The sequence below is a fragment of the Ceratotherium simum genome, chromosome 12, assembly GCF_057802395.1.
Source record: "Ceratotherium simum simum isolate JZ-2026a chromosome 12, ASM5780239v1, whole genome shotgun sequence".
Taxonomy (NCBI): Eukaryota; Metazoa; Chordata; class Mammalia; order Perissodactyla; family Rhinocerotidae; genus Ceratotherium; species Ceratotherium simum.
Window position 1 is genome coordinate 56061859 of NC_141911.1, and position 20496 is coordinate 56082354.

General features: G+C 35.3%; 1 protein-coding gene across 3 annotated transcripts in view; it reads right to left on the reverse strand.

Moving 5' to 3' along the window:
- Positions 1–20496, reverse strand: part of FAT4 (FAT atypical cadherin 4) — a 159390-nt gene that overhangs the window by 45673 nt on the left and 93221 nt on the right. For all 3 annotated transcript variants that reach the window (XM_014784536.2, XM_087437646.1, XM_087437647.1), the window contains exon 7: positions 8471–8651. In XM_014784536.2, coding sequence (XP_014640022.2) covers positions 8471–8651 — 181 coding nt within the window. The remainder of the gene's footprint in view (positions 1–8470; positions 8652–20496) is intronic.

Sequence of the window (20496 nt, forward strand, 5' to 3'; positions counted from 1 at the left end):
AAATACAGAGATAGAAGGAACGCAAGTGGCTGTATAAATGGATAGATTGCCAAGATAATATGCCCAGGTTTTCCTCGCCTCTATTAGTTAAGTCTTGATTTGGTTCTCATCCCTTCATGGATATCTCTCCTGCTTCTCTGGTCCACATTAATTTCTTTTAGCATTATTTCTTTATCAGACTGTATTTTATTCTAACTTCTTAACATCTAAACATCTATGCTGGTCGTGAAAGAATTGCGGCACACTATTGAGTTTTTAGTGTGTACCAAGCACATTCCTAGACATTTTATATATGCTCTCATTTAACCTCAGAACAATCTTAGCAGATTTTGTTTTGGATTTTTTATAGATGAGGTATCTGAATCTAAGGGAGATTAATATAGAAGCACAAAGAAGCATATAATCTGTAAATGGTCAATGTAGAGTTTGAACTTCTGTCTTTATGACTTCAGCATGCACTGTTTCCATTACACTACAATGTGAAGAGGGTAAAACTCAGCCTAAAGGAATGTGGTGAAGACAAGAAATACAGAACCTGCTTCAGCTAAGGCCAAAAGAGACTCTGACTCAAGGTGTTTCAATGTACACCTGGTTTACACTGATTGAATTCAACGCAAATCAACAAATGTGTTAGTTTATTTGCTGATTCAAGAATAAGAAATTACCATTTAAAATTATTGCCATAAACTGAGATCATTGCTGTCTAAAATTCAAATCGGTCATAGTTGCATCTGTAAAGCTAAAATATCTCCATTTGATTTTTTTTAACTTGTTTTGCTTCTTCCTCAGATCTACTAAGATCGTAAGGCCCTGCACTGTAGGCTGCTAGAAGACAATAATTTAGTAATAGTTAAGAGACTGCACTTTGGAAGACAATTTACTTTTACATGAATTTTTACCTCATTCATTACATTTAAACTCATAAAATTCCTTAACCTTTCTAAGCTTTCTCTCTCCCGCTGTAAAGTGTAGATCACATATGTATTTCTTTCATTTGATAGTTTTGAGTATTAAATATAATTTCATGTGAAATGCACTTGGCATTGTAATTGGTATATGATGAGAATTAAAAGTCTAGATTTACACACATAACAAAGTATATATACGTATATAATTATAATAATACATATAAATATGTATAATCTATTATAACCCACCTATATATTTAGTTAAATAAATAGATGGACAAAAGATAGAGACATGAATAAGTAAGTAAAAAATCCTGTCCTTAAGCCTACATCCTAAAGGGAAGAAAGACATATAGAAAAGTAAATACAAAACAAGGCAGTATGTTTAAGTGCTATGAAATTGTTAAGAAGCATTGCTCTAGGTATTCAGAAGACAAAGAGACCACTTTTGACTAGAAGGATTAAAATTAAGCCTTCTTTGGAGAAGAGTAAATTTAAGCTAAGTTTTACAGGGGCTATCCATCTTACAGTAGTATTGAAAAGGAAGAAAGAAAGTGTTCTAAGCCAAGAGTCAGCAAATTTTTTCTGTAAAGGGCGAGTTAGTAAATATTTTCAGCTTTGCAGACCGTAAGATTTCTGTCACAATGCTCAACTTGCTGTTGAATGGCAAAAGCAGCCATAGACAACACATATATGAATGGGCATGGCTATGCTCCAGTAGCACTTTATTTACAAAAGCAGGCACTGGGCCGAATTTGGCCTGCAGGCTGCAGTTTGCAGAACGTTGGAGTAGGACACAGAAGGACTTGAATAAAGCCACAAGGCTTGGGAAAGCACGGATCCTTTTCTCAGGAGCAGGAAATGTTCCAGTGAGGCTGAAAGTTTGGTTATATGTTGGGCATTTGTGCAGAACAAGCTTGGGACGATGCAGGAGCCATTGGTGAAGTGACCGGAATATGGAGACTGGGCATTATGCCACAGGCAAACTGGAAGTTGAAAGATTTTCAGGAAGGGAGCATCACTGTTAAAGCTAAGCCACCAAAGACTCAAGCAGGTTCATATGACTGCCATTGCCCTTTCACTCACTGACTCAGGCTTTGCTTCATCCAAATTACTTCCTACAACATTGAGAGAAGAATCATCATAAAAGGTAAACTAGTCATCTTATTGCCCAGCTTAAAACACTTCAGTTGTTTCTCCCATTAGATGCAGAAACAAATGAGAATTTTTCTATGGTATACAAGGCCCATTCCCAACCCACACCAGCCATATTGAACAGCTTTGTTTCTCTGATGCTACACTTTTGCATAGCTCTTTGCTTTTTTTGTGTGTGTGTGAGGAAGATCAGCCCTGAGCTAACATCCATGCTAATCCTCCTCTTTTTGCTGAGGAAGACCAGCTCTGAGCTAACGTCCATTGCCAATCCTCCTCCTTTTTTTTTTCCCCAAAGCCCCAGTCGATAGTTGTATGTCATAGTTGCACATCCTTCTAGTTGCTGTATGTGAGACGTGGCCTCAGCATGGCCAGAGAAGCGGTGCATCGGTGAGTGCCCGGGATCTGAACCCGGGCCGCCAGTAGCAGAGCTCATGCACACAACCGCTAAGCCACCGGGCTAGCCCCAGCTCTTTGCCTTTATATCTGTTATTGTCTTTGCCCAGAATGTCTTTCATCCCTTATTTGTCCATAAACTACTTTTCTGTCTTTCCAAAAATCAATTACTTGAAGCTTCTACTGATTTCCTCAGGTAGCATTGACTATGCTGTTCTTTCCACCTGTTCTGTGCTTAAACTATACTTGTTACAAAGCACTGTAATTACAAGATTACAAAATTCCCCCTAAATTAGGTTGCTCTTCTTGTGGGATCTAGAGCGCCCTCACTCTTCAGAACTTAACAAAGGGCCTGGGACATAGTAAGTGCTCAAAAATTATGCAGTATAGTGTAGAATATAGATTGGAGGGCTGAGAAACCAGAGTCAGGGAAACAGGTTAATTTTTATTGTAATAGTCCAGGCATGATGTAATTATGAACTGAACTAGGATCTTGGCAGGAGGAATGCACAGAAAAGAATGGGCGCCAGAGACATTAGAAAAGAAGAAACTTGAGAACTTGTCCACTGACTGAGTATTAGCGGAGACGATGATCCTTAGCCATCAAGTGTGGATGAAGAAAGCAAAGCAACATCATTAAGAGAAAGCAGAATGCCAAGATGAGAAACAGGGCAGGTTAGGAGTTTCTGATATGTTGTGCTTCTGATGCCAACAGAACCTCCAGGTAGTGTAAGTGTCCACCAGAGAGTTATAAATATGCGTGGGAATCTCTGGGATGGGGTCAGAGTTGCCAGTACAGTTTTAGAGGTTTTCTGCATAGTTTTCTGTGTGGCGGCAGCCACGGAAATGAATGATTTTCTCTCTCTCTCCTTTCTCTGTCTCACCCTCCCCCATTCTCTCTCTCTCTCTCTCTCACACACACAAAAAGACAAAGAAATGCAAAAGGACTGAGAAAAAATGCTGTGAGGAATGTCCAAATTACTTTTCAGAGAGAGAAAGAGGAAATATAGAAGGCAAATTGGAAGAAGTGGTCAGAAAAGTGGGGTGAGAAACAAGAAATAACATTTACACACACATTGAGGAGAAAAGAAAATGCCAAAAAGAAAGGATGATCTGTAGGGCAAATACTGCAAAAGGTAAAGGAGAATAAAAACTAAGAAAAAGTCACCAGACTTGATAAATTTCAGTAGAATTTTCAGATAGAGTCTTTTTTGGTAAAGCAATGGAGGAGACAATCAGATTGAAAGATTTTCAGGAATAAATGGCTGGAGAAAATTGTGAGATAGTGACCCACTCTCTCAAAAATGTGGTGTAGAAAAAAGAGTAAAAGCAGCAGTTCTAAAGAATATTAGAATAATTTATTCAATGCATTATATTTAGGTGCCAGGCACTATTATGTTGTAGACATTGTAGACAAAAGAAGGTTTTAGGAATAAAATAGATATGAAAAAGATAAAAAGAAAAAAGTAACGTTGATTTTGTGACTTTTATGTCCCAATAATTGTGTTAGAGACATTTATGCATATTAACTGACTCCATAAATACTACTTGGCACATAGTAGGTGGCCAATATATATTTAATTCTCATGAATTGTAAAGCAGCAGTTCTTATCTCCACTTTTACTTATGGGTATACTGAACCTTGGAGACACTGAAATGACTTTTCTAAGTCATGGTAGGTAAATAGAGGAACCAGAATTCAGTAGCAGACATTCTGAGCATTTCTGTAGGGATACGATCCAGAGAAGAAAGACAACTTGAAGAGCCAAGAGAGAAATACAGTAATTGCTGAATTAAAGATTTGGAGGAAATTGAATGGGATGGGATTAAGAGCACAGAGTAAGGGATTTGCCTTTGAATGTCGACCTTGTCAATAGTTTTGTGACTTTCTCCAGCATTGTGACACAAAAGTATTAGAAGTGAGGTTTCAATGGAGATCTGGTCCAGTTGGGAGAAAGAGGGCTACATATCTATAAAGGCTAAATTCTGGAATGGATGTCTGTGAAGCAAAGATATAAACTAGATAAAGACTGGGAGTTAATGCAGGCTGGTTTACTAAAGGGGAAAATATTAAATGTGAATTAACGTGTATAACTCAAAGGAAGCGCATCATCCATAAAAATGTATAGCCTGATCAAATGAGTAGAAAGAAAAATATAAATAAATATTTGTTGGGTGGCTGCTATGTACAAGATCATGGTAGACCATAAGAGAAAATTAACAAATTATATGACTTACAAAGGGTTGTGCTATTAGAGAGTCCATCAGTAGTTGGGTAAATGACTTAAGTATGTAATATTTAAATAGTCATTATAAAAGTTAACATAAAATAGTTCTGTTAACCAGAAGAAAGAATGGATTTTCTCCTGGATTCCATGAATAGCAAGGATTAATGAACACCTCATATACATATTCCATTAAAAATATATCAGGCCAGAGTAAAAAGGGCTTAGGTCAGCATAACTACTTACTTTATCTATGAAAATGTTTTTAACTTAAGTTGTAATAATTGTCTGTCCTAAATTAATCTAAAAGTGAACTTAATCATTTTTTACAAGAGAAAAACAAGCTTCAATTTTTATTTTGTCTGACTGTATGACAGTATAGCCGTTTGAAGATTTTCACAGATGGGTTTTACAGATTTCAGTGAATTCGAAAGTATAAAGTTCATTCTCTGATATTAAAGGAAAAAGTAAATCCAATTAGTCAACCAAACAACCAAAATACATACTATCAAACAAAACAATCACATCAGACCTACCAGTACAACTCTGTAAAATGTTCTGAAAATATCAACAGGATTTTCTAGACCAACTTTACATTGATCTCCATTGCTCACAAACACAGGATACCATTTAGCAGTGAGACTTTGACATACACTGGAAGAAAACAGCATATCATCACAGCACTTTATTCTAGCAACTGGATGTTGGGATCAATTTTGTAAATATGCAGCTTCACACTCAGGAATTAAAACATCTCAGAGAAGAGTACTGTCCTGCTATTGACTGGCAATATTCTACATGCTATCTTTAGAGAAAGTCTCCTCTGCATGGCAGATAAACATTTATTAGACTATAACACTACAACGGATAGGACATCTCTTCCAAAATTATTGTTTAGAGTACTAACAGATGACAGGAAGAGGGATAAGTGCTTTGCATAGATTAGGACAGTATAGGTTGATGGGTATTGAGTATTTTTTATTTTAGGCACTATTCTAAGTAGTTCACTTAAATGTTTTATTTATACTCCCAATAACTCTATAAAGTCAGTTTTATTAGTAGTATACCTATTCCACTGGTAAGAAAACTGATGCCCAGAAATGTTAAAGAAGATGCCCTGCAATTAGTAATAGTAGAGTCAGCTTGCTTCCCAAAGCTGTGCTCTTAACATTGAGCTGAAGTCGTATTAAGTTCTTAGGATGTGGATTCCATTATTTCTATGCTTTTGTGTAGGACAAGTAAAGGAAGTAGTAATCATCGGCCTGTTGAGGTTCATACCAGGAAGAAGTTAAGTTGTACCTGCCCATATCCAGAAAGTGCTAAGCACAGTGACTCCAACAGGCATGTAGCTATGATCCTGGGCAGAAATTTTTCCCATCCTTAATGATTTGACTTTATAAGCCTCTGGGAATTCAGCGCTTCTCCTGGAAGCAGGTCCCAGCCTTTGGAAAGAAGTTTGTGCATAGCCTTCCCTCCTTATACAATGCATGTCAGTCTCCATTTTCTCCTGTTTTCCTCCTTTGTCTCCTGCCAGACCTTCTTAGCCACTTTCGTGACCCTTCCTTCTAAACTTGCCTTTCAAGTGTTGGGAGAATTCTTGATGACCAGTCCCTGCCCCTCTTTCCTTATCTCTCTACACTCTCTCCTAGAGTGTTCTTACTCAGTTTCTTGGTTTTACATGTGCTCTAAACATTGATGATTCCCAAATCTGTACCTCCAGCCCTGACCCCAAACCTAAGCTTCACACTCATATCTTCAATGTCCTAGTTGGTATCTCTATGTGAATGACTAATAGTCATCAAACTGTGTGCAAACAAGAATCTCTGGTTTCTCCCAAACCTGTTTCTCCTCCATTCCTGTCTACTTCAGTAAATGATGCCAACATCTGCTCAGATGTTCAAGCCAAAAACTTAGTAGATGACTGATTTCTCTCTTTTATTCCTACTTACAATCTCAAACATATGCTCCAAATCTATTCACTCAGTTTTCATTTCTCCACACTAGTACAAGGCCACTCTATTGTTTGAATCACTCTATTAATTAGCACCTAAATGGTATCACTGATTTCTCTCTCTAAAGCTATGGGGAGTGCCGCTTCCAATCCAATTCAAATACAGATCAGTTTATGTTGCTCCCTGCTTGAAACCCACCAATAGTTTCCCACCTAAAAATAAATTTTAAAATCCCAATTCTTTAGCATGAACTAAAAGCCCTTATATGGCCTGCACGATCTAGCCCCTGCCTATCTCTCTGACTCCTTTCTCATTCTGGTCCAGACTCACAAACCTTTTTAGTTAAACACACCAAGCTTACTTCCAACCCACAGCCTAGTACTTTCAGCTTAATGGTCACCTCCTTAGAGGGGCCATCTATAATAATCATACCTAAAAGTCCCTTGTCACTCTCTATTGTATCATCTTGTTTTATTTTCAAGGCTGTTATCACTATATGAAGTAATCTTTTTTATTTCATATTTAATTGTTTATCTACCTCAAAAAGAATACAGGCTCAAAGAAAGCAGAAACCTTGTCTTATCCATCATTGTTATTCTTACTAGCAACTCAATAAATGTTTATTAAATGAAAAATATCTTGCGGCTTCCTACCTACCTCAGTTCTCTCTGCCAGCAGAAAGATACCAATTAATGCCAGTTTCCCGAAGTGATTTTTTAAGTAGGAAATTAGTAACAAACAAAATAAATCATCACCCAAATCATAATTATATCAATATGCATAGGCCACCCTTGACCGATAATTCCTCCAAACTCTTAAATTCTCTCTTCTAATCCTTTACTTTCATAGCCATCTAACTTAACATCAGCATACAGAAGACAGGGATGATGTGGGGGGACAAAAATACTTATTTCTTTGAGACTTTTCTCTGGAAATTTTGGAAATCTTTATTCTTAAAATTTAGAATGGGCATGGGAGAAGGGGACACAGCAGGATCAACCAAATGTTACAACCGAATTGCTTTCACATTCTCTCTGAACTAGGTACTGTATTATTATTATCCACTTTAAAAGGATTTAAGTAGAGTAAAATAAACTTTTTAAACTTAGAAAACACAAATATTCTTATAGGGGCTAGTGGTGGATTAAAAATGGCCAAATTTCTTCGACTCTCCTCCCTTCAAGAGCTGATGTGTATTTCTCCTCCCGGTGAATCTGGGCTGGCCACGGCCGCTCCGACAAATAGTGTTACGGAAGTGATGCTATGCCACTTCCAGGCCCGGCCTTCAAGAGTATTGGCAGCTTTCACCCAAAGTTCTTGGAGCCCAGAGCTACCATGTAAAAAGTCCAACTATCCCGTTAAAAAACCACCAAGAAGCCCTGAGGCCACAAGATCAGAGACAGGGGCCCTGCTGAGCCTAACCTTCCAGCTATCCCTGACAAGGCACCAGGCATGAGAGTGAAGCCATCTTGGACCCTCCAGACCATGCAGTCACCAAGTAAATACCACTAAGTGACACCAATCAACCACATGAAGCAGAAGAATTTCCCACTGAACCCTGCCCTATTTCCTGAACTACAAAATTATGAGATATGATAAAAATATAGATAAAATTAACATATAATATAACATATAACATATAGAGCAATAAATAAAATCATTATTGTTTTAATCCTCATTTTAGGCATAGTTGGTTATTCAGCAATAGATACACACAGTAGTGCTGTGTGTGAATATTACAGAATTTCTAGCAAAACTAAGCATTATATTCATTTAGTCCAAAGACCAATGTGTAATGAGAAAAATAGTGAAAATTTACAAAGGAAAATGTACGGACCTGATAACCGCATTTGCTGAAGCATCAGTGTCTGAGGCATTTACCAATAAAACGTCTGTTCCGGTTGGTGCATCTTCAGGAATTGTTGTGAAATACATTTTACTGGCAAAAGTGGGGACATTGTCATTGACGTCATCTACTATGACATGGATTGTTCCAGTTCCAGTCAGGGCAGGGGATCCTAGAAGAAAAAGAGAATCAAATCTTATTGTTTACAAATAACAAAAATAACGGCAAATTTAGCAATAATTAGCCGTAGACAGCACCACCAAAGAGAATTTAGAAAACATCTTAAAGTAAAATTTATGAACACACAGACAAGTGATGGAGTGATTTTTAATTTTGTTAACATGAAAAATATTTTCATTTATAAACTAGAATTTCAACTCTTTCCCAGTGGTACTGCACAAAGAGTATGTCAATCTCTTATTCTATTTTAAAGGTGCTGATTCGACAATGTAGAGCACAACGATATCATTTAAACACCACAAAAGAGGCACTGCTGGTTTCTCCGAAATTACATTAAAACAGCTCAAGTCAGATTTGTAGAATCCCCATGGGCATGGAATAGCTGGCCGACTGACAAGGCAGTGCTCAAAACTGTATGCTTAGCGGCGACTGTCAATGTTAACATCAAAAATGTCAACTGGGTTTCTGAGGTCTTTAAATTCCCTTTTCTGTACTAATCAATATTTGTAGGAAAAAAAAGCTTCAAGTTATATCTCAAAACTGTAATCTTCTACTTGCTGGAAATAACATTATGTCAACGAGCTGACTTGGAATCATTTTTGTTGCATTTATTTAATATTTAATATAAATATGAAACAATTCATTTTTACTTCCTGTTTCAGTTCTGTTATCAACATATAGTGAAAACCTAGCATTTAACAAAACCTAGGAGTACACTGTCCGTATTACACAAAGTTAGCAGACTCTTTGTGGTGAAGGTCAGATGTCATACTTGGTTAAATTCAGTGGGTTGTTCCATAATCATCTGCCTTCAGTTGTGTTTTCAAAATCACTTTTCAATTTCTCTAAATAGAAACCATGAAGATCTGTTTAACTGTATTTATCTAAAATAAAATAAAGTCCTGGATACTCTTCTTTTCTGTTTAAGATATTACTTTTCCTCCCATAAAATTATCTCCCCTTTTATGAAGTTTAAATTCTACTGACTTCTAGTATTCCATGACTTGTAAATAAAGCCATTCATTCACTTACTCATTGATTTCTCTGTAAAATGTTTATGGAGCACCCTTTTACTATCACAGAATGGTATTGAGATTCACAACCTTCCAATATTGTTTTTTCTAATAATCTTGTGATTTGCTGATATTTCCTTTACTACTATTCAAATCTGTTTCTACTTTCTTAGACTATAATTACTGATGGCATACTACCAATCAGCTTTTATGCTCGAATGTATAGGAACTGAGATCAACAGACTAGAAAATTATGAAATACTATGGTTTTGGGGATCTGTTATTTTTGTGCTTTATATAAGGAAACTCAACTTCTATGTTAGATGAAAAATGTATATGACCAGTTGAGCTGGTCGCTGTAATAAAACATGATACCTCCCAGAAACCTATGCAATTAAACGTAGGCTGCATGCTGCTAATTGTTGCCCTATATATCTTTTTCAGTAAGATATTTTATATTAAACACTCCATTTACATTAACATATTTTTATTTTATTTATTTATTTATTTATTTTTTGTGAGGAAGATCAGCCCTGAGCTAACATCCATTGGCATGGACCCTCCTCTTTTTTACTGAGGAAGACTGGCCCTGAGCTAACATCCGTACCCATCTTCCTCCACTTTATGTGGGATGCCGCCACAGCACGGCCTGACAAGCGGTGTGTCGATGCGCGCCCAGGATCCGAACCCCGGCTGCCAGCACCAGAGCGCGCGCACTTAACCGCTACGCCACGGGGCAAGCCCCATACATTAACATATTTTTAAACTCATCACTGCTGAAATCTTACCTTCTAGGTGTTGATTTTACCCATTAACGGAAAGAAAATTAGTCCTCATTCTACTGCTTATATGTACAATTAATTACAAACATCAAAATAGTAAAAATGCCTTTTCAGTAGTTGCTTAAACAATAGTAAAATGATGTCAAAAATATTTCAAACACAAAATAGATTTAGAAGTATTATAAATCTTGCAGAAGCACATCAAACTGAGACTAAAAATCTCACTCAACTTATTAATAATGATAATAGCAAATACTTACTGAGTCCTTAGGTATGCAAGTACTGGTTTAAGAAGTTTACATAAATTATCTTGTCTAATCCTCATAAGTTAATACCACTGTTATCTCTGCTTTATATATCAATAAACTGATGGTTAGAAAGGTTGTGACTTTTTCAAGGCCATAGATCTAGTGGGGAAGCTGGGATTTGATCTGTGTGACATGGATGTGGAGCTGTTTACACTGGCAAAAAGCTGGAAGGTGTCTAGCAGTTGGACGGGTGCCACTCAGTGAGATGCGCTAGAACTCTGGACGAGCTGAGCCCAGAGGACAACAGGAGGCATGAGGTGGAGGAGAAGGCCCATCCACGAGGGACCCTCGCTATTTGCCAGTCAAAGTTTATGGGGCATTTGGAGACAAAAATCTTGTCACAGATTTTGAATTTCTCACAAGGGACATGTTAAAGCTAAAATAAATATTTTCAGGGGTATTATTGATGACCAATGTTTGCCCTAAAAATCTTGAGTGTGTGTATAATTATATACAGTTTGGTGAAACTGAAGTTAATGATCTGCATCATGTTAGTATCTCTCCCACTGGTTGCATTAAAAAAAAAATTAACTAAAGCGTATCTGTGCATTTGTGTGGGCAAAAGGGGATGTCATGGGAAGGAGAGTGTGCAAATGATGAATTGAGAGAGGGGATAACTAAATCAAGGTCCCAGAGGCAAAGGATGGGAGGAGATGCAGGGCTCTTTTATATCTTTTGCTGATGCTGCAGTCTACTCACTAAATCTCAGTCTCCTTGTCTGTAAAATGGGAATAATAAGAATGGAACCTATCCCAAAGAGGTATTAAGGGGAATGTAACATGCTGAGGATAATGTCTGGGGCATTGTTAAAATGTACTCTATATTACTGGCTATTCCTATACTTGTTTTACTAACAAGAAAAATGGGAAATTCATATATAAAAGGTCTATTTTTAACCTTGCAGATTTCTGTCATAGTTCTCACGATTTTTGTTCCCCTACAAAACTTTTGACTCAGTCTTATGATAATATTACTCATGAAAAGATTTTGAATCATTCTTTCCTCTTAATAATTCCTTTATAGTATAAATATATGAGGCCCTTAGCTCTCAAAACTTGCATAGCTTTGTGGAAGACTTGAATTGGAAATTTTAAAATGCAAAATTTAAAAATTTACAGTAAGAGTTTAAAGAAGACCTAAATATTTTTGATATGTACACTGCTCTCTAGTCAACAATGCTTACACTTGTTAAGAAATAACCCAGTTACTGCCAAGCAAAGGTTTCATCTTTGGTATTTTAAAGTGACTGATGACACACATATGGAAAACCACATAAAATGATGACTAACTCATTTGGTCAGGAACATGTGATTTCTTTCTTTGTCTATAAACTACATAAATATTGTTGCTGATGTGTTTTCTGAATTAGTAAGCAAAAAGAAAAAAACATTGTTTACCTAAGAAAATATTCAGCAAGTTGAATCTCACTGTCTTCATACGAGAGAATGTCTAGTCTTTTCAGAAGATTTTAAAAGCACACCAGGGACAACAGATGGTCCTGGCTTGAGAAGGGAGCCCATAGGTGATCCCATATCCACGTGGGGCCTCTTCTCCAGTCAAGAACAATCCTGAGTCCCTTTTTCTCCCCTTATTAGCTGCCACCACTCACTTTACAAACACTGGGGTTCTTCTCTTCCTATTTTCTTCAAGAGTTGATAGCGGGAAGCACGACCTCCCCAGCAGCCTCACTTGCTTGTTGCCCCAAGGGATGTACATACAGGTCTTATTTACTTTTTTCAGTTTTACAAGGAAACTAGACAAAGACATTGTTCTAAATTTCTAAGTCTTTTACTGAGATTTAACTAACTCCAAATTTGAATTCTGCCTCCAATATTTTTTACTTTTCTTCTTGGGGATGAGGTCTACCACCACATCCCCTACCCAGCCTCATCCTTGTCCGCTGACAGCATGAGCTCTGGAAGTCACTGCCTCTCAGCTTCAAGCAGGAAGACGAAATCAAGGGAGGAAAATGGAAACGCCCCCTGACTTCAAGGGAGTTAGTCTCAGTTCTACATCACTCTTCTCAGATGAAGGACACAAGGTCCCTAGTCCTTGACCCGCACAAATCTTAGCATGTCCTCTTATCTGCTAACGGAAGGATCAAGCCATGTTTTTGTTGTTGCTTTTCTGTGTTTGCTTGGTTTTGAACTCCTTCTCTCAACCCTGTAAAGAAGTGGTCTAAGGTGCTTATGTTCATTTTCCAACATTGTTTTGCTTATGTCCCATGTGAAGTGCTGCATGATGTTTACTATTTATCTTCAGTCCAGAACGCTCTGCCAGCTTCAGGCTGATATGTCCAATTGACTATTTGTTGTCTCCTCTTGCAAGTTGCCAAAAAGCCTCAACATTAGTATGTCAAAAACTGAAATCTTAACTATTCTGTGTAAACTTAACCCATATGTTTATATACAAATTCAAATACATATACATATATATTTCATATATATGAATATATATACATATACATATAATACGCATGTATATATTTATGTATATATTATTCAACACTTATTTAATACCAGATATATATTTTATATACTATTACTTATATATATACTCATATATACATATAATATATATGAATATATTTGTATATACATATTATTGAACATTTATTAGATACCATATATATATATGTATTACTCATTTAATATACAGGTTCCATGAAGTAGATATTATTATTTAATTTTTTTAAACAACGAACTTGAGATTCAAAGAATTTAAGCAATTTATTTACATTCAGCCATAGTGGACAGAGAGAAAGCCAATTTTGAACTCTTAAAAAAAATTTTTTTCTCAGTTCGTTAGGCTCAGATAAAACTATGCGACTCTTATTGTAGATGTTTACTCTATATTATTACTATTATCAATGTACTTCTGCCATATCTTCTATTAAATTGTAAGCTAATTGAGAGCAGAAATAATTCTGTTTAATTCATCTTTATATAAACCCAGAATGCGTACCGTTAGGCCTTGTCCTCTCTCTGTATTCACTGTTCCTTTGATTCTATATATGAAAATCTGGTCTAGTGACTACATGGCTGAAAGTTCAAAGAGTTGAATACTTTTAGAAATATACATCTGGGAGTATAGGCCTTAGCCTAAGGCTGGGGTCGGAGAACAAGACTGCAGACAAAGGTCAAAGTTGTGGAGATAGTCTACTACTGATGAACAGAGGGTCTCAATTAATCCCGAATCCCATGAGAAGAATCAGAATACTAGGGGCCAATGTTTAGCTTGGATAGATCTGATGATGGTAAATTACGTAGGCAATGGTGTAATAGGGCGAGACTGTTTAATTTCACCTGGGATTGATTTATGAGAAACAGATGCAATTAGAAAGAAGAGGCAGAATGTAATGACACAGGCTCCTGCTAGAAGATAGTGAGCCAGTGAAACGGACTGAAGATATAAATGAAATAAAAGTTCAAAGACTCAGAAATTTATAACTGTAGAGGCTAGGAAGGTACAGTGGACATTTGAAATACAAGTAGAAGTCAGAAAATAAAAGGAAACTCAAATTTCATTTTGTAAAATATTGTGTATTGTTTATACATGTATAACATGTATATATGTATGTGTGTATATATGTATATATACAAATATAAATATAAAATAAACATGGGTAAATTGATAGGAACTTTCTGAAATTCTTCGAGCAAATACCAAGGAATACATATTACTCTGAAAAGCATTTTTATGACTGTACAAAAACAAATCCCACATACACAAACACAGAGAAAGATTGTTCACAGTTTAATCTTCAGATAGTCCATTATACTGTGGGTAGCTTTGTTTGAGATATGTTTTACACATTTGAATTTGGGAAATGATTAGTACTGCTTTTTAACATTGGTGGCTTAATAGGCTCAAACATATCAAAATGACATGCAAGGTAATTTAAAATAAGATTTTAAAAAGAAAAAAGTTTCAGACAACTGTTCTATCAGAAAATACATCTTTAGTAAGTGTAATGAATGAGTCTAAATGACTAATTAAAATTCAAACTGCAGGCAGATTACATTTTTTATGTTAGCCCCTATAAATTAAACATACTTTCCTGAAACATGAAAAACTATTCAGCAGAAATAGAATTTTTGCTTAATGGAAAGCTGTTGCTTTGCAACAAAGCCGATTTCATTCTTGACATCAAACATTTGGTGAATGGGTCCCCTGACTGGGTGTGTGTTTGTTGTAGTAAAGTATTAGCTTCTTTTTTTCCCATGAAGTAATCACGTTTTTCTCACAATAAGTAAGCCATCCACTGAAAATGTGTTGAAATTCAGCCATTCTATATTAACATGGAAACTTGTGTGGTTAGATTTAAGTTTGAATCCAGAAAATGTATAAAACAAATAAGCATGGAACATCTTAAATATGATTAACAGCTTTGTATTTTAAAAATTCTATTTTATAATATAATTTATTACTGCTAATTAGTTATACAAATATATTTATATAAATTAGATATATACACAGTTAAGTAACACTTGATTTTTTAATTATTTCTGCAGGAATCTTTATCAAAAACACTATATTTCCTTAACAGAAATTCTTGTACTTAATAGAGGTGACAAGTAAAACTAATGACACTGAAAAGTTGCACAACCATGATGTACTTAATGCTGCTGAACTGTACACTTAAAAATGATTAAAATGGTAAATTTCATGTTGTCTATTTTATCACAATTTTAAAAAATTTAATAAAGTAACATATAATGTTGACTAAATATTTTATCCCCCACAAAAAGCATGTCGTGAGGAATTACTTTTTAGAGAACATTAAAAAACAACTCTCAACACGTGTTGAAACACTAGAGGCTTCCATCAAATTCTAAACACAACCTACCTCCTGCCTACTTAGTGAAAATACCAATTATATATTTATGGAATAGTTACCAAATTGGTTACAAAATGATTGTTTTAAAAGGACACGTTTTGAGGACTTTTGAAAAGAAAAAAATTACTCCCAATGAGTTCAAGTTATTTTCCATGATATTTAATATTTATCTTTTAGGTGATATAAACATTTTCCTTAATATTTCAAATAGTTTATTTCCATTTTAAAATTGGGTCCTTTGTCTACTCAGATTTATAGCCTGTATGAAATAAATGAAGAGGAGACTAAAATTATTTTATCAAATTTTAATTCTATGCAATATAATGGCAATTCTAACCCTTATTTAATAGAATTTTGGCAGTTAAATCATCTTTTTTTGTATTTACATCTTATGAATATACGAATGAAATTCTATGTACAAAGAATTTTTCCTACCAAAGAGTAGCTGATTTAAAGAAAATTACTTAAATAAATGATTTATAATAATACTTACGTCACTAGCAGATATGATACAAAATCTTACTAAAAATAAAAAGAAGTGAAACAATCACCAGTTATCAACCTTGGAAACAAAATTCTCACTTAAGACAAATACTCTGTTAAAGTAACCAGATTAAGCCCAAGACAGAGTTGCTCATGCTAAACCACTTGTCCGCAAAGCAGAAATTAACTAAGTTTCTGCGCTTGGCTCTCCCAGAAAACCAATCAGCGCTTGCTTGCTCAGCCCAAGTTACCTGACTCAGCTCCAAGACTTCCCTTCACTCCATATAAGGAAAGTAACCCCACCTCAATCGATCAGCAAATGCCCAATATAATCTTGTTCCTGCTCACTTGGGTCTATAAAAAATCTCTTGCCCTGTACAGCTCTTTGAAACTCCTTTCTATCTGCTAGATTGGATGCTGCTTGATTCATAAATTGTTGAATAAAAGCCTACTAGATCAGTAAATTGTCTGTGGAAAAATTTTCTTTTAACAACTCTATCGGAAATAACCAAAATTGCCTTAGACTCAAATACAGAAGCAAGTTAAATGCAATTAATTTCCAGTAATTACAGATAACTCCAGTGCTACTTGACTTATGGAATCATTGGTGCCTTATGGAAAGTTTCCAGGCAATTTTCATTATCAAAAATGTTCATCATAATAGACAAGCCAAGCTCTTCTCCAATATTTTCCCACAAATAATACTGACAAAAAGCAATCTTTCTGGAACATTTGAAAAACAACTATCTTCAGATGTAAAATGTCATATTCCACATTTCTGATCCCTTGTTTGATTATGGAGCTATTTGTAATGCAATGACTCTCTCAACTAAGCAATATGACAGATAGTATTAATTTAAATGTCCTCATATCCTCACCAAGAAAATAAAGCATGGTTATTAGCCTTTCTAGCTTTTAGAATTAACTTTTGCAAAAGCGTCATGTTTCCCCCCCATTAAAAAGTAATTTCCAATCTCTGCATAAGAATGAAGTTTATTCCCTCTTTCAGTCAGATGATAAATGCCCTTAATTAGAAATGCTAATATCTGAAGTTCTCCCCTCACACATATTAATTATGCTGACACATAGACACTTCATAACTAAACTTTTTAACCAAATCTATAGCCAGAGTATTTCCATATCTCTTTAATACTAGACTGAGAATAGATAAAGAATAATGTATTTAATTTGTTCACTGATTAATCTCCCTCCCCCAAATTAAATGCAAACACACACACAGCCCAACTGACTCATTGTATGTACATGTATGTGTATATCATATATAGTGTATATTCTTACTACAATATATAACATTTGCTTTGCACTCTATTTTATAAAATCCCTGGATATGTATTTCCCAATTTGATGAGGAGAGCAATCCTTTGATTTCAAATAAATAAATATTCTTATTTTAGAGCTGCTTTAATGGCTGAAAACCTCAAGGTTTTTTTGTTTTTTTTTTTTTTTGCTTCATAAACCAATGTCTTTTTAATATAAAAGTATTATTCAATCCAAAGAGAAGAAACTCTTATAAACATGATCTATGTATGACATAATATGGTAGACAAACTACTATGTGGGAAGCAGTGAGTAATAGGTAAGAAATGTACTCCCTGATCAGGCTGACTGGCTTCAAGTCCTGTTTTCATTGATAAACAGCTGCGTGCCTAAGTCAAGGTGCTTACCTTCTCTAATATTCAGTTTTGTTTCTGTTTTTCTTTTAATCCATAAAATTGGAATAATAGTATCTAATTTACAGGGCTGTTGCAAGATTAAAGGAGATAATATAATACAAATTCTGGCACATACAAGCACTCAGTATGCGCAGAATGAATATTGTCTAAAGTTTATGACTTCCCAAGTTGTACTTCCACTCAAGTGTCTTCCCTGAGAACTAAACTTTTATATTTATCTACCTGACATCTCCATTGGATATCTCATAATATCTAAAATACAATCTACCCCAAAAATAATTCTGATAACCTGCCCTAAAATCTTTTCTCTCTCCATTTCCAAATTTCTTAGGCCAATAATCTAGGTCTCATGCTTGATTCATCTCTTTCCCTAACTTCCTACACCTCCAATTCCATCATCAAGTCCCATTGGCTCAATCTTCAAAATGGGTAAAATATATCACTACTTCACCCCACCCCCACACTGTCACTTAATTTCAAACACTATCTTCTTTCTAAGGGGCTGCTTTAACGGCATTGTAATCATCATCTCTATTTCTATTCTTGTTCTCCACAACTGCCACAAAACCAGATCTTTCTAAAATCCCCTGTCACTCCCCTGTTCAAAGTCCTAACAAGGCTTCTCCTCATTCTTTGAATAAAATTAAAGGTCCTTACCCTAACCTGAAAAGTTTACGTGATCTAGCCTCTGCCTACCTCTTCCAAGACTCTTCCTCTCTTTTCCTCTAGCCCAGCCATCCAGGCCTTCCTACTGTTCTTTGGATACAGCCAGCTTGATCCCTGCCTCAGGGCTGTTGCATCTGCAAGCAACACTCTTTACCCAGATCTTCACATTTTACTTTCCTAACTATACTATCAAAAATAACGCCCCCAATTCCTCACTCTCTAGTCACTTAACTTGCTCCATTTAACTTCATAGTATCTCACATCATTCCTGGTCTATGTATTATAATTTATGATCTATCTTTTTGACTAGAATGTACCCTCTTGGAGGACAGAGATTCTCACTTTCTCACCACTGTATCTCCAGTACCTGGAGGAATACCTGGAAGAGACTGTTCTGTAAATATTTTCCAACAAAATTATATGAAGATGTTTGTTACATATTAATACAGCCCATAAAAGCATGAGTCTCATTGACTATAATCATAACACACTTATAAGGTCTTTAAATTAGCATCATAGTTTGATTTTAATAAATGTAAAATATTAACAGTGATAATTGGCAATATTGTCATCTTCCACCTATAAAGCCTAATGAATGTTTAACATTTTCTCATACTTAGCATTTAATTTGAACAATGCCTAAATTTATGCTTATTTTCAAAAGATCAATATTGAAGTTACTGATTCCAATTAAAATTGGCTTCACTTAAAATATTTTGAAACATTTATTTATTTGGAGCAAGAAAAATAACAGGTGGATGTTCTATTTGTTAAAGTACAATGAACAGCATATAAGAAGAAAAGGTTTCTTAAAATTGCCTTTTTGGAAACCTGTGTTATTCAGTGTCAGCAGATCCTGATTTATAAATACAGTGTGGGCGAGCAAGAACTCAGTTGAAAGGCAGAAATCTTGGATATTGCTCTTGACTCTTGCCACTCTCTGGGTCTGCAAGCTCTGGCAAACTGCCTAATTATTCCAGACCTCAATTCTCTTACCCAGAAAATAAAGGAAATGGTCTGGCTCAACTCCAAGAAGTCTTCTGGCTCTAAAATTATCATTTCAAATCAGATTTCTCTAACTTAGAATTTTTTCATATATAGTTCTCTTTAAGAAATCCCTCCAGGTTACACACTGAATTATAACTGCGACACCCCTCTATCGTCATACCATCTTGTTTTACTGCTTTCTCACATACTAATTCGGTTTTCTGAAAGAATAATGGAAGACATTAATGGCTCACAGGCTTTGAATTTACTGGCGAGGGCATAAGATCATCTTAAATTAAAAAAAAAATTCTAAGAGACCTGGAAAAATTACTTGTATAGATATATATTAATTGGAATAGTTTACCAAAACACCAAAATTTCCATAACAAAACTCAAAACAAGCAACATTTTTCATATTAGCTTTATATGAAGAGTCATAGGTCCTTATTTTTAAGCTGTGTGAAGCCAAATACTATATGTAGGATATATTTTTTGTAGCTAAACGGGTGCTCGGGTATTTGGGAGATATGGAAGGTAAGTAACACCACATAGAGTAGAGACAAGACCTACCTAGAAACATCTAATAGATAGTAGAATTGAGTAAGAGCCAGAGGGTTCAGGGCAGAGGCATGAGAACGTAGCTCAAACAGTATTTTAAGCACTTGAAACTGAATTAGAGCCATAAAATGCTTCAGCGGGTCTTTACATATGACTGCAATTTATCACATCACACTAAACACCACAGCCTTAAACACTTGTGCTGCTTTTCAAAGCAGAGGTCAATTTGAATGACCACAACCAATGTAGCAAAAACTTCTGGAATTTCAGCCATGAGTTAAAACATACTGGCACTTTTCCTTTTGGTAGGTCCTTTGAAAAATCTGCAAGTTATATATATATATGTGTATGTATATATATATATACACATATATATATATAAAACAATAAACTAAGTATGGTAAATAATTATGAAATAATAGGATGATAATTAATACTATCATCCTTTTTTTACTCATTAAATCATTCATATTCAACAAACGTTTATTCTGCACCTGCTATGTAGC